General features: G+C 34.3%; 3 protein-coding genes across 5 annotated transcripts; all 3 read right to left on the bottom strand.

Annotated features, from left to right (window-relative positions):
- Nucleotides 1–893: 893 nt before the first annotated feature.
- LOC135845380 (galactose-3-O-sulfotransferase 3-like) lies at nt 894–2,696 on the bottom strand. The gene is made up of 2 exons (XM_065363886.1): nt 2,452–2,696; nt 894–2,368 (listed from the first exon to the last, which is right to left on the bottom strand). Exons 1-2 carry the CDS (start codon nt 2,607–2,609, stop codon nt 1,333–1,335), a joined length of 1,194 nt encoding a protein of 397 aa, XP_065219958.1. The 5' UTR covers nt 2,610–2,696; the 3' UTR covers nt 894–1,332.
- Nucleotides 2,697–4,121: 1,425 nt separating this feature from the next.
- LOC135843651 (galactose-3-O-sulfotransferase 3-like) lies at nt 4,122–6,629 on the bottom strand. The gene is made up of 2 exons (XM_065361604.1): nt 5,599–6,629; nt 4,122–5,503 (listed from the first exon to the last, which is right to left on the bottom strand). Exons 1-2 carry the CDS (start codon nt 5,754–5,756, stop codon nt 4,729–4,731), a joined length of 933 nt encoding a protein of 310 aa, XP_065217676.1. The 5' UTR covers nt 5,757–6,629; the 3' UTR covers nt 4,122–4,728.
- A 1-nt stretch (nt 6,630) lies between these two features.
- On the bottom strand, nt 6,631–12,794 carry LOC135843650 (galactose-3-O-sulfotransferase 3-like). Of its 3 annotated transcripts, XM_065361602.1 has the most exons (3): nt 12,491–12,794; nt 11,417–12,402; nt 6,631–8,674 (listed from the first exon to the last, which is right to left on the bottom strand). In XM_065361602.1, the coding sequence occupies exons 1-3, from the start codon at nt 12,652–12,654 to the stop codon at nt 8,661–8,663; spliced, it is 1,164 nt and encodes a 387-aa protein (XP_065217674.1). In that variant the 5' UTR covers nt 12,655–12,794; the 3' UTR covers nt 6,631–8,660. The 3 variants fall into 3 exon arrangements, with proteins under 3 accessions (XP_065217674.1, XP_065217675.1, XP_065217673.1); XM_065361603.1 differs by lacking the exon at nt 6,631–8,674 and having other exon boundaries at nt 9,727–12,402; nt 12,491–12,785; XM_065361601.1 differs by lacking the exon at nt 6,631–8,674 and having other exon boundaries at nt 9,727–12,387; nt 12,491–12,784.
- Nucleotides 12,795–13,095: the final 301 nt, after the last annotated feature.

The raw sequence follows: 13,095 nt of genomic DNA, 5'->3' as shown, positions 1-13,095 counted from the left end.
AATTTTGCACATAATAATTGTGCCTAAACAGCTAATGGTTGAACACAAGCGCGGAATTGCTCAAATGCTAGCAAAGATATCTTCAATATTTAGGCCTTAGGGAATGAGGATAATTTTTTTGGATCAAATCGTAATGGGAGACAAATTCTGGATTCTCGAAAACAACACCTGAGTGGTCAGAAGTTTGATTGTGACGAGGAGCTGCAGACAGTGGTCATGGAATTCTTCTGAAATCAGTGTGTACAGGTTGTTGAAGAGGGAATTTTGAAATTGAAAATACGGTGGGAAAACGGGTCAAAGCGGGGAAGTGATTATGTTGAAAATTACATAGTAGAAAGTCTATATTTTAAGGTACATGTGTCACTTTTTCATAAGCTACATTTTGATGATTGGAATTTTGTGTACCTGCCTTTCTGGCGACCGCTCATATGTATACTTATAAATCATGGTGACACAAATGCCATAAAACATCAAGTGCAGCAACCGAAGATCTGTTCCGATGCAAAAATTAAATCATGTAGGAAAAGACGTACATAGGAGAGAAGAAGCAGTGCTAACCATATTACGTATGAATTGGCATGAGACTCTTAATCTCAGGGTCGTGGGTTCGTGCCCCACGTTGGGCGCCAATATTGCATGAGACAATTCGTGCAATATAATAATTATTCTGCAGGGAAATAATAAAATGGTCTTTTGATACGATTATTTATTATAAAACATATAAAAAAACATCTACACTCTTACGAGCTAAAAACACAAGTGAATCAAACAGACTTAATACTAAGCACTGGAGAACGACTTCTCATTTCAACGACCTAATCTTATTGGGATGGCGAATGCCATCGTAATCTCAAATTGGCAATTCCGTGGTATGCTACCACTTCATTGCCATTTCGAGATTACGATGGCATTCGCCATCCCAATAAGATTAATTCTCCGCTTTTCAAAAACAAGCAACTAGAACATTGTGACCCCTGTGTAGTGCCAATCACCATTATGCACCGAATGAATCACTAAAATCCGACAAAAATTGGATGAAAAATCGCTCAAACATGTTAAAATGACAAAAAAAACACAAAATAAAGATTTTAAACCAGTGAAAATTGGCAAAATACGTATGATGAAATTGTACGTTCACACATAAAACCACTCCCAATTCGCCACCTGGAAATGGAATTTCATTATGTCAAATTTTCAAACATGAGAGGGGCGCGGGGCGTAGCCCTTCTGATCCTATTTCTTTCAGTTACTTCGCTTTTAGCAAGCTTTGGTACATACTTTGAGGAACCATTGTACAAACTGTTGACAGTAGGTATTGAATTTTGCCTTTTTTCATATTTTTCTTTGACGCTGAAGTCTATCAAATTGCTCATTTCTGACAATATCTTCCAATATGATCGGATTAGTAGTTGCATAAACACATTCCAAGTCTGATTGATTTTTTGGCGTGTATTCGATTGTTTTTAGGAAACCATACCACGTGTAATATTTCACATCATCGCTTACACATCTATGATAGAATCGTTCGTTGATGGTTTTCAATCGTTGGATTTGATCATTCATCTTTTGCGGGCCATATTGTCGCACACATTTCAAAAATTTATTCCTAAAATGGTGATATAGCTGAGTATCAACTTCGTTTAGATCCATAATGGTGAATTCTTCACGTAAAGTTAAATTGGAATTATTGGAATTGGAATCAGGTAGCCTTGCATTTAATTTCAAATGAGCCACAGTCTCTATAGGCCATCCCATTAAATTAGCGAGTAAAATGATGGACGCTTCCATAAACTCCATTATCATTACTAAATCAAATTCTCGATCTATTTTTTCGATAAATTCGGCGATTGCGGTTTGATTTCTACTCTGATTCACATCAAACCCTAAATCTACACTCATTTGATTATATCCTCTGTAAGCCATGAAACTGTCAACTCCGACCAATAATGGCGGTTTTACAGGAGCGTTCAAAAATTGTTTCAAGCTCATCCCTGTTAGTAGATTCAATTGAAAAAAATCATATTTCGATTTAAAATGAGCTACCGGGTGTCGCAAAATTGTCACCGTTGATGTATCCGGATACTGATATGATTTCAACTTGGAATCGTATCTTACGTGATGTGCCAATATGTGGTATTTGTCATTTGGTGGCCTCGTATGGGAATATATCGACCGATCTGAAAATGGCAGGTAGTAAGTGGTGTAAATAATGTTCATTACATCGAGCGAATTCATCAAGGCGAATCGCAGTATGAGGTTTTCGACTGTCGTGCTTCCTGTTTTGTGAGTTTTGAGGAAGTATACATTCGTACGAAGTGAATTGTTCAACGGTGTGCAGCATGTGTAAGCCAATGGTTCAACTGGATTTCTAACAAAATTATATTTGTGTATAAATGTACAGTTCTTGATGTTGACTTAAACTATAAGAATTTTCTGTTGGTGGATACTTACTGTGTGAGTTGTGTGGGGTCAGATTGGGATTTTTTCGTGTTCGAGGATAAGAGAATCACTAGCATAGCCGAAACACATAAACATGGAACTAAAACTATTTTGTGTTTGAGTATGAAATTTTGTATTTTTACGTAAGTCTTCGTTCCGAGTAGGTACATTGTAATATAACTCACGTATTGAATGGCTTTTGCAGAACTAAGTAAGTACAGAAGAGTTACGTATGAAAAAACAATAATCGCTTTGGCACATCCTTGATGAGGTAGTAATGTTGAGGGGAATTAGTGATAAGAATATTCGGAAATTTGTTTTTTTTTTCACGAACTTATCGTGAACTGTTTGGCAGGTGTTGGATTGAAATTTTTTTAACGTGAGTTTGAAATTTCACATTTTTTTATTATTTTAAAATTATACCAACTACGTTCAACTTACACTTACATAGATTTCAAACACTAGTAAAATTTTAATTCAAAAACAATTATTTCACGAAACAATAATTTTTCAAACTTTCTATTCGCGATCACGTTTTTTATGTTATCTTTTAGGTACTCATTTTTTCAATTCAAATTTCAAATCACTACAAATTATATTGAAAAATGTCAGATTAAAAAAAGAATAGGAAAAGGGCACTTTACAGTTTTTTTTTGATTTCGAACCAGTTTTGTTTCTGAAATTTTGTCGAAATCGCAGATTTTGCTTTCCAACATAGGACTGGGTATACAAATTTTTAAACCGTACAAATGTAGATCGAAAGAGCGGGCAAAGCTTCACCACCTGTCAAAACTTCAAGTGCTAAAGTGCTTTTTTCGATTTTTGGTGAATTTTCAAAAATCAAATTGTGGCCAATTTACCAAATTGGCCTAGAAAGCTGAAATTTAAGATATGCCCTATTTTCGACCTGCCAAATCGATTGGAAACTGTTTCAAACCGTTTTGAGCAGTTCTGGAGCCTCCAGCAGATTTTTGAAACTCGAAATTCTCACATAATTTCATCAAATGAAGTTGGAAAGCCGAAATTAATTTTGCAAACTAATTTCAATACGCTATGAAGTCGACTGCAGGTAAATTTCAAGTCGTTTTGGAGCCTCCAGCGATTTTTTGAAAATTACTTGAGCCTGTAGTAAATTTTTGAAACTTGAAATTCCCACAAAATTTCATCAAAAATAGAGTTGGAAAGTCGAAATTGATTCGCAAACTAATTTCAACACGCTATGAAGTCGACTGCAGGTGAATTCCAAGTCGTTTTGGAGTCTCCATCAATTGTTTGAAAATTACTTCCAGTAGATTTTTGAAACTTGAAATTTCCCCAAAATTTCATCAAATGAGATTTTAGCAAGCCGAAATTTTCTCTGCAAACTAATTTTAATACAATAATATGAAGTCGACTGCATGGTGGTTTCAAGTGGTTTTGAAGCTTCTATAGCTACTTTTTGGAAATTTCAATTCTCCTAAGAACGCCATAAAATCTTTCAAAAACGTATAAAATTTACGAAATTTGTCTGAAATTTCGAAATGATTTTTATAATGGATAAAAAATTATCCGCAATTCTAATAACCAGGACTTACTAAGGGTCGTTGAAGTGTGAAATTCTTCAACTCATTTTATTTGAATTTCCCACATCGGTACAAAAATAATCACTAAAGTTCAAACAAAAATTGTTTTTTTCTTTTTAAGATATATTTTTCAAAAAATAAGGGAATGGTAAGGTTACCTGATTGCCGAAACAACTCGATAATCTTATCCTGAACACCACCATTTTTTATAGCAAAAGGAAGAAAGTACATTGTAATACATGTTTAGCAGATTAGCCCCTTCAGAGCAATCATATATGTACATACGTTCGAATGTATCACACATAAAACTAATCCCAATTCGCCAACTGGAATTTCATTGCGTCAAATTTTCAAACATGAGAGGGGCATCGCTCTTTGGACCCTATTCTTTTCAGTTACTCCGCTTTTGGCAAGCTGTGATACTTATTTTAAGGAACCATTTGGTAGGTATTGAATTTTGCTTTCCTTCATCCATTTCTTTGACGCTGGAGTCTATCAAATTGCTCATTTCTGACAATACTTTCCAATATGATCGGGTTAGTAGTTGCATAAACACATTCCAAGTCTGATTGATTTTTCGGCGTGTATTCGATAGTTCTTGAAAACCCATACCATATGAAGTACTTGTGATCATCGCGTACACATCTCTGATAGAATCGTTCGTTGATAATTTTCAATTGTTGAATTTGATCATTCATCTTTTGTTCGCCATATTGGCGTACACATTTCAAAAATTTATTCTTAAATGGTGATATAGCTGAGTATCAACTTCGTTTAGTTTCATTATGGTGAATTCGTCGCGTAAAGTCAAATTGTAATTGTTGGCGTTGGAATCAGGTACCCTGGCAATTAATTTCAAATGAGCCACAGTCTCTAATGGCCATCCCATCAAATTAGCGAGTAAAATGATCGAAGCTTCCATAAACTCCATTATCATTACTAAATCAAATTCTCGATCTATTTTTTCGATAAATTCGGCGATTGCGGTTTGATTTTTACTCTGATTCGGATCGAACCCTAAATCGACGCTCATTTGATTATATCCTCTGTAAGCCATGAAACTATCAACTCCAACTAATAATGGCGGTTTTATGGGTGCGTTCAGAAATTGTTTCAAGCTCATCCCTGTTACTAGATTCAATTGAAAGAAATCATATTTTGATTTAAAATGAGCTACAGGGTGTCTCAAAATTGTCACTGTTGGAGTATCCGGATACTGATATGATTTCAACTTGGAATCGTATCTTACGTGATGTGCCAAGATGTGGTATTTGTTATTTGGTGGCCTCGTATGGGAATATATCGACAGTTCTGAAAATGGCAGGTAGTAAGTGGTGTAAATAATGTTCATTACATCGAGCGAATTCATCAAGGCGAATCGTAGGATGATGTTTTCAACTGTCGTGCTTCCTGTTTTGTGAGTTTTGAGGAAGTATACATTCGTACGAAATGAATTGTTCAACGGTTTGCAGCATGTGTAAGCCAATGGTTCAACTGGATTTCTATAACAAAATGATATTCGTGTATGAATATTCATGTACATTGTACAATTCTTGATGGTGACTTGTGTAAGAATTTTCTGTAGGTGGGTACTTACTGTGTGTGTTGTGTGGAGTCCGATTGTGAGATCTGTGTACTTGAAGATAGTAGAATCAGGACTACAGCCAAGATGCATGTGGAAAAAAGGAAGAGTATTTTGTGTTTCAATGTAAAAATTGGAATTTTTTTGCGAACATTGTATTTGAAGAGATACATTATTACTCGTACTTTCACAATGCTTTGGTATAAAACTAAGGTTGTTATATTTGAACAGCATTATTCGTTTTTGCTCGGCCTTACTGTGAGATCATGCTGCGTAACTTAAACAAATTTTCGAAAAAGTATAGTGTTATCAGTTTAAAATTATCGCAGACCGATTAATCCGAAAGCGTTTTCAAGGTTTTACGCCGTATTGTCTCCGTATGAGTTCAAGTTCCGAGTGGTGTTTACCTTGAGGTATGATAATCTTCAAAAATGACAAAATTCCTGAATGAGTGCCTTTCTGCTGTTCGAGAACGTAGATTCAAGCGTGTTTTTTTTTTTTTGCGAAACGAAACAGGAGGAGAAATGTACCTAACGCCGCCCTGCGAATATGTGCTACTGAGATGCTGCAAATGGACCTATGGTGATTGAATGGTAAGTTATCGTTATAGCGGATCTATGCTTATGAAAATTTTCATGGGCCCTAGCAAAGAAAATTGGAAGTCATGAATAACGAAAATTCAAAAAAGAATAGAATGACTGATGGTCGGGATGAAATTCAAAGATCGATGGGTGATGTAGCAGTTTCAGGAAGAGAGAGAGATGTGAGAGGGACGAACATAATGAAGAGGAGGTGGAAATGCAGATTGAATGGAGATTGATGGGGCCTGTACGTGGCCTGGAATAAGGAGAGATGATAAATTTAAAAAAAAAAAAAAAAAAAAAAATGGGTGGACACCTCTGTAAGTGATAGCCATTGAATGAGAATGACAAAAAAATCGATAGAGTAATGAGATGGGGAAAGTCTGATGAGAAATGGTGATCGGTGGCTGGAAGATGAAAGATAAAGACCTTTATGAGTGAACTTTTTGAACTGACACCCCCCCCCCCCCCCCCCGGTTTGAATAAAACCAAGTTTGATCGACAGAGTATGTCTGAACCCCTAAAAATCGCCCTCGATTTGAATTTTAAAAATTTTTAAAAATCCGCCAAAAATCTTAAAAATGTGTTTGGTACCTGAAATTTTGATGGCTGGAGTTATAAGCCATGCTCTTTCGATCTAGTTTGGTTTCGTTCTCTTCAAACATTGCCAATTCAAAAAGGTCCCTTGTAAGGAGGTTTCAACTTTTCAGATGACTCAAAACTGCCATCAATCAATTTTCAAGTTCATAATAAAATGTTTCAAAATTTTTGTTTTTTCCTCACTCGATTAAATTTTCATTTCGTTGGAAATATAAGCCAGAGAATGATCATTGGGGGGGGGGTCGAAAAAAACAGATGGTAGTTATCGGAATTTTCTGAAATCCAAATATGTGGCTCCTTTTGAAATGATACCGGCCCAAAAAAATTTTAAAGTTTTCGCGACGCCAGATGGTTGAGCCATGGTACCTCAAAGTAGGACCATTTTAGCTGAAACTTCTCGGTTTTCAGGTCAAAAACTCGATCCAAGATTGATCCTGTATCTCCCTATGGAGTTCATTTTTTTCGGGGTTCGCTTACAGTAAGTTGTATGTGTACTCGGAGGGTTAAATATAAAATAATCAATATGGCCTTAGATCGTTGATAGTGTTGTCATAAAATACGTATTACCTTGTAATTCTATATTTTACTGATAGAAGATTATTCTCTTTGGATGAGATAAATGGAGGAGGTAAAGGGAAAGATACGTAGTGGTGGTAGTGGTCGAGATAAACTTCCTTGGGCTTGATAACTTGTATTTTGACCGCGTTTCGAGACAGACGTGTGCGTTTTTATATCTGTTTGAATTTCCTATTTTTGTTTGATGTTATGTTTTAAAGAGAAGTAAATGATTATGATTTGAATCAAGAATTTTACTTGTGTTCAGAGTTTGTGATTTTTAAATATTATTTAAAGTGCTCATCAGGCTAACTATGGAAGCATAAGTCGCTGCACCGAGGGTGCTGGTGTAGGCATGGCTCTGCTATGACCTAAGTAGGTGAGCAAACAAACATCCCGTAAGATATACCATGATTATATGGTTTTAATTTACATTTTGTATAGTATGATACATATATGTAGTCAAATAGGACTTTCCACTAGCTTTTTATTTGCTTTATAAATTGAAATGGTTCAATTATGAATTGAGTTTATTTTTCCTAAATTTAATGATATATCTCGAGCTCGACATATTTTTCTTTTTACCTATCTTCGAATTACCAACATGATTTGGTTTGTGTGAGATAAAATCGTTTTTCTTTTGAGTTTGAATATTTGATTTGTGAACCAAATTTATTCAGATGAGATCTTACATCTGATCTTCTTCTTGGCTTTGTTCTAAATTATTTTAAGGAGAAGAATTTTTAATTTCTTATTCGAGAATGAATTTTGCTATTATTGAGAAGCTTATGTGGTGTGTTAGGGTTTGTTCCTTGTTATTACCTAAGTAAAATGATCCTACCTACCTGTGCAGAAATTCTTCTTATGATGCATATTTTCCTACCTACCAATTTTGATACTAGCTCAGAAATAAAGCTGACAACCTCGTGTCCAAAATTATTTCCATTTTTTAATCATAACACACCACAGTGTACATAATTCGAGTTTTATACAAGGTTTTAGGATTTATTTCATCGATCTGGGCGTAAAAATTCTGGCAATTGTACACGCCCAGTATAAACAAATGTTGAAAAAAAAATGTTAAATATTAAAAATTTTGAATTGATTTTTTACATAAAAAGTGACAACACTGATTTTGGCATCAAAAGCAAATTAGAGCACTAAGCAGGACTCTGGGAACGTAGAATAAAACGAAAAAAAATTTGAACCGCAAAGTTTATTAGAACCATCGTTGAAATTTTCATTTGGCAGCCATTTTTGAAATTTCCAAATGCGCCTTTAGCCTGCACGAAAAATCTCAAGGACCTCCGGTTAGCGCCATTTCTCATCGTTTGATGACCTCTACCACCAAAACACTAAAAAAAAGTGTTGAATTAATTTATAATCATTAAAAACTGATTAAATTTGCACAAATTTTGAAAAAATTGCCCGAAATATTAGATATAAACCTATTTTTAAAGGACAAAATATGTACTGTTTTAAAAAAACATTGAAACAACTTGAAGTCATCAGAAAGTATTGAAATGAAAATATGTTGCTAGGTATCAATTCAGCACGAATGATGAATGAAAGACTCGAATGACAAAATTGGGGAATAAAATTCGTCTGGTAATGTACGTTTTTTAAAATGGGCGTATTGCGAAAAAGTTGTAATTTTCGCTTCAAAAGGATTCCGTTAGAGCCAGTTGCACCATTCTGGTTTAAACCATGAATATGGTTTAAACTTGGTTTAGGATAAAAGTGATGTTGCACAATGCTAAGTTAAGCCTTAAACCAAATTTAACTTTAACCTCCCAAATTTCTATGGTTAACCCAGCATCTGAAAGTTGAACCACGTTGAATGCTTGTTTTTGCGTGATATTATCTCCACATGATGGGGTTTATTTCAATTTTTATGTGTAGGTTATGTTTCAAACAATTTTGGTTTTACTTTTTATCAAAATAAACAAACTAAACCATCAAATTACGATTACTATTTTTCAATGATGAGATTGACATAAAAGAATGATTTTTCTTTCATGATGTTTGAATATTCAGCTCCGTTTACATTATTGATTAAAAATAAAATTCAAATGGAATTAATGTTGAAAAATCACTGAAGATGAACACAATGATACGTTACTGTTATGAACTTATGAATTTAATTCTTCCGATTATTGTATGTACCTTCAGTATCCATAACTTGGCATTAATCAAAATTTATTATTATTTAACTCCAGTGTTCAATCAACTCTTTGTTGGTATCATTATTGTGATATATATGTATTGTAGTAAATCCAATTATTGGAATTTAAATACTTCAAATGCTATTTTATAAGAAAAAAAAATCAGGGAAACTAATTGAAATTGAAATTATCATTCGCGTTCATTTTTATCAGTAAAATCACAACAATATCAACACCACACAGACAAAAACATAAGAATTTATTTAAGTTTTCGAATGAATGACGTTTTAACTTTGGTTTAGTAAAGTTCTAGATTAGGGAAGTATACGCATACGCCATTTTGGTTCGACACAACGGATGTAAACAACATTAGAACGTATGTACGCATACAATCTTACGTGTAAAAAATGCAATTTTTTCGATTGTTCGCGGGTTCGGGTGAATTTTTAAGTAGTTTCCAGCTAAAGACAATGAAATTTCCTATCGATTGATGTTAAATTTTTGTTATTTCGCGCAAAATTGACGATTTTCTGAATACTTATATTATCCGATTTTTTCATACTATATGTGTCAACTTCAAACTAAAAATACTCGAAATCTTCAGTGAACACACAGGTATTTTAATATAGCAAAATGTTCGTAATTTCTTCGTCTTTAAAATGAGTGTTTATCGAAAGCTCTACATGCAACCGTTCAAAAGTTGTAGAAGTTTAAAGTTGCGAAAACAATGCAAAAACCAACCGCGGATGGTAAGTATTGAACTTTGAATTACTAGAATTACTCAAAATTTTCAACGAACACATAGGTATATTAATACAGCAAAACGTTCGTTATTTTATCCTTTTTAAAATGGGTCTTTACCGAAAGCTCTACCTTCTACCGTTCAAAAATTCTTGAAGATCAAAGTTGCGGAAAATGTTCTACAATCAACACTAAGTGACTGATAACAGTGATAACACAATTTGAACACTTTCCGCAACTTTGATCTTCAAGAATTTTTGAACGGTAGAAGGTAGAGCTTTCGGTAAAGATCCATTTTAAAAAGGATAAAATAACGAACGTTTTGCTGTATTAATATACCTATGTGTTCGTTGAAAATTTTGAGTAATTCTAGTTCAAAGTTCAATACTTACCATAGTTACCATCCGCGGTTGGTTTTTGCATTGTTTTCGCAACTTTAAACTTCTACAACTTTTGAACGGTTGCATGTAGAGCTTTCGATAAACACTCATTTTAAAGACGAAGAAATTACGAACATTTTGCTATATTAAAATACCTGTGTGTTCACTGAAGATTTCGAGTATTTTTAGTTTAAAGTTGACACATATAGTATGAAAAAATCGGATAATATAAGTATTCAGAAAATCGTCAATTTTGCGCGAAATAACAAAAATTTAACATCAATCGATAGGAAATTTCATTGTCTTTAGCTGGAAACTACTTAAAAATTCACCCGAACCCGCGAACAATCGAAAAAATTGCATTTTTTACACGTAAGATTGTATGCGTACATACGTTCTAATGTTGTTTACATCCGTTGTGTCGAACCAAAATGGCGTATGCGTATACTTCCCTAATCTAGAACTTTATGGTTTAGTAAAGCTAAACCTGAATCATTGATGTGCAACACTACAAATGTTAAACCTTGGTTCAGAGTTAAACTTGGATTAGCTAAACCTTAACTTGAACCAATATGGTGCAACTGGCTCTTAGACATCCTAATTTAATTCAGTTTTCAAAAAAATGATTTTTCTTTCGATGTCATTGTGCAATTTGCTTTTTTTCTTCCATAAAATCTGAAATTTCGAAAAAGTTTGATCGTTTTTTTTTATCGCAAGGAGTTATCATAAGAGTAAATCTTTTTGAATAAATTTTGAGTGTACGATGATTGGAACAAATCCCATGATATCATTTCAGGAGATAGATTTTTACCGCGATCAGGTATTGTCGAATAAATGCATTCCAAGTCGAACGGATTCTTCGGTACATACTGTTTCACATTCACAGAACCTGAATACAATCCGAGCACAGTTTCGTCAGCTACACATCTTTCCTTTAGTTGTTGATTCGAAACCTTCAGTTGCTGAACCTGGTAGTTGAGTTTTTCGTGACCATATTGGCGCACACATTTTCGAAATTTTTTCAAAAAATGGTAATATAATAAAGAGTCAACGTAATTGAGATCCATTATGGTATCCTTATCGTGATCTGTCAATGTATATGAGTCTGACTTAGATGCTACGGAGTTTAAATTCAAATGAGCCACGTATTCGAGCGGCCATCCCATTAAATTAGCCAATAGAACTAACGATTCCTCCATGTACTCTGTGATCATGACTAAGTCGAATTCTCGATCTATCTTTCGAATAAATTCGTCAATAGCGGTGTCGTTTTCACTTTGTTTGATATCGAATCCTAAATCGACGCTCATTTGGTTGTATCCTCTGTAAGCGAAGTTGCTGTCTATTCCATACAGACGAGATGGCTTGACGGGTTTGCTTAAAAATTGTCGAAAAGTCATGCCCATATAGTTATCCATTTTAAAATAATGGTATATCGATGAGAATACTGTTACAGGGTGTCGTAAAATGGTCACCATCGATGTGTCAGGATATTGATACGATTTTAAACTCGAGTTGTACCGGGTGTGTTGCGCCAGCACGTGGTATTTGCCATTCGCAGTCAATGTATTTTGAAATATAGACCAATTCGATAGTGGCCAGAGATAAGATTCGTATTTGAGGTTCATCACGCTGAGGGATTTCTTCTTCGCGAATCGTAATATGACACTTTGGACCGTCGTGCTTCCAGTTTTGTGGGTTTTTATGAAATACACGTTTGTACGAATGGAATTATTGTTTGACGGGGTGCAACAGTGGTAAACCAATGATTTGACCTCTTTCCTAGGAAAATCAATGCTGTGTGAGTTACAAAGAGTTTATTTTATGTGAGCTTGAAAGGCATGCATACTTCTCGTTGTTTGATTACTGTGCAATGGTTACTTACGTTTTGAAGGTAGGTTCATCTTTTATGGACAATGTTGGTTTATTTGTTGCTATAATCCATGTTCGATACAAGAAAATTTGTAGCAATACGAAGCCACAAATGTAGAAGAATTCCAACTTGTATTTTGAAATGAAAACGTGAGATTTTGCCATCGCGTTCTTCATTTGAAAAAATACATAGAATAAAAAGATCGACAATTGACGCGGTTGGTGTTGCTGGCACGAAATCACAGGAAATACTGTACATATAGATAATATGCATTGTTTTACAAATTGAACTCCTATCGACCTTACTAGACAGTGTACACGATTGTGATAAGGAAAGAACGTACTTGAATATTACTAAAAATTGAATAACTGTCTGTAGGTTTCTACGTATATTGTTTAAAACTGAATCGCCTAATCGCTGTTTTTTCCCCAATTTTTAGTCGTTTAGTCTTTGAAAATTCATGTGCTTACATTACTCGAATGAAGATGAAGTGTTCGCTACATTTGGAAGTAAATTCCATTCAAGTTTGAGCAATTTTTAGTGACGATGTTAACGATCAATAAGAATTAATTGTGAGGATGGTAATCGTATTTTTTCCTCTAAAAACATATCACTTC

The sequence above is a fragment of the Planococcus citri genome, chromosome 4 (assembly GCF_950023065.1).
Source record: "Planococcus citri chromosome 4, ihPlaCitr1.1, whole genome shotgun sequence".
NCBI lineage: Eukaryota > Metazoa > Arthropoda > Insecta > Hemiptera > Pseudococcidae > Planococcus > Planococcus citri.
The sequence above is the reverse complement of the archived record's forward strand: the minus strand, read 5'-3'. Positions and strand labels throughout refer to the sequence as shown.

Coding starts and splice junctions, on each gene's coding strand:
- LOC135843650 (XM_065361603.1), bottom strand. CDS start 12,654: ATGAAGAACGCGATGGCAAAATCTCACGTTTTCATTTCAAAATACAAG. Junction 12,403..12,490: donor GATGAACCTACCTTCAAAAC/GTAAGTAACCAT, acceptor TAACTCACACAG/CATTGATTTTCCTAGGAAAG.
- LOC135845380 (XM_065363886.1), bottom strand. CDS start 2,609: ATGTACCTACTCGGAACGAAGACTTACGTAAAAATACAAAATTTCATA. Junction 2,369..2,451: donor GACCCCACACAACTCACACA/GTAAGTATCCAC, acceptor TAATTTTGTTAG/AAATCCAGTTGAACCATTGG.
- LOC135843651 (XM_065361604.1), bottom strand. CDS start 5,756: ATGTATCTCTTCAAATACAATGTTCGCAAAAAAATTCCAATTTTTACA. Junction 5,504..5,598: donor GACTCCACACAACACACACA/GTAAGTACCCAC, acceptor ATTTTGTTATAG/AAATCCAGTTGAACCATTGG.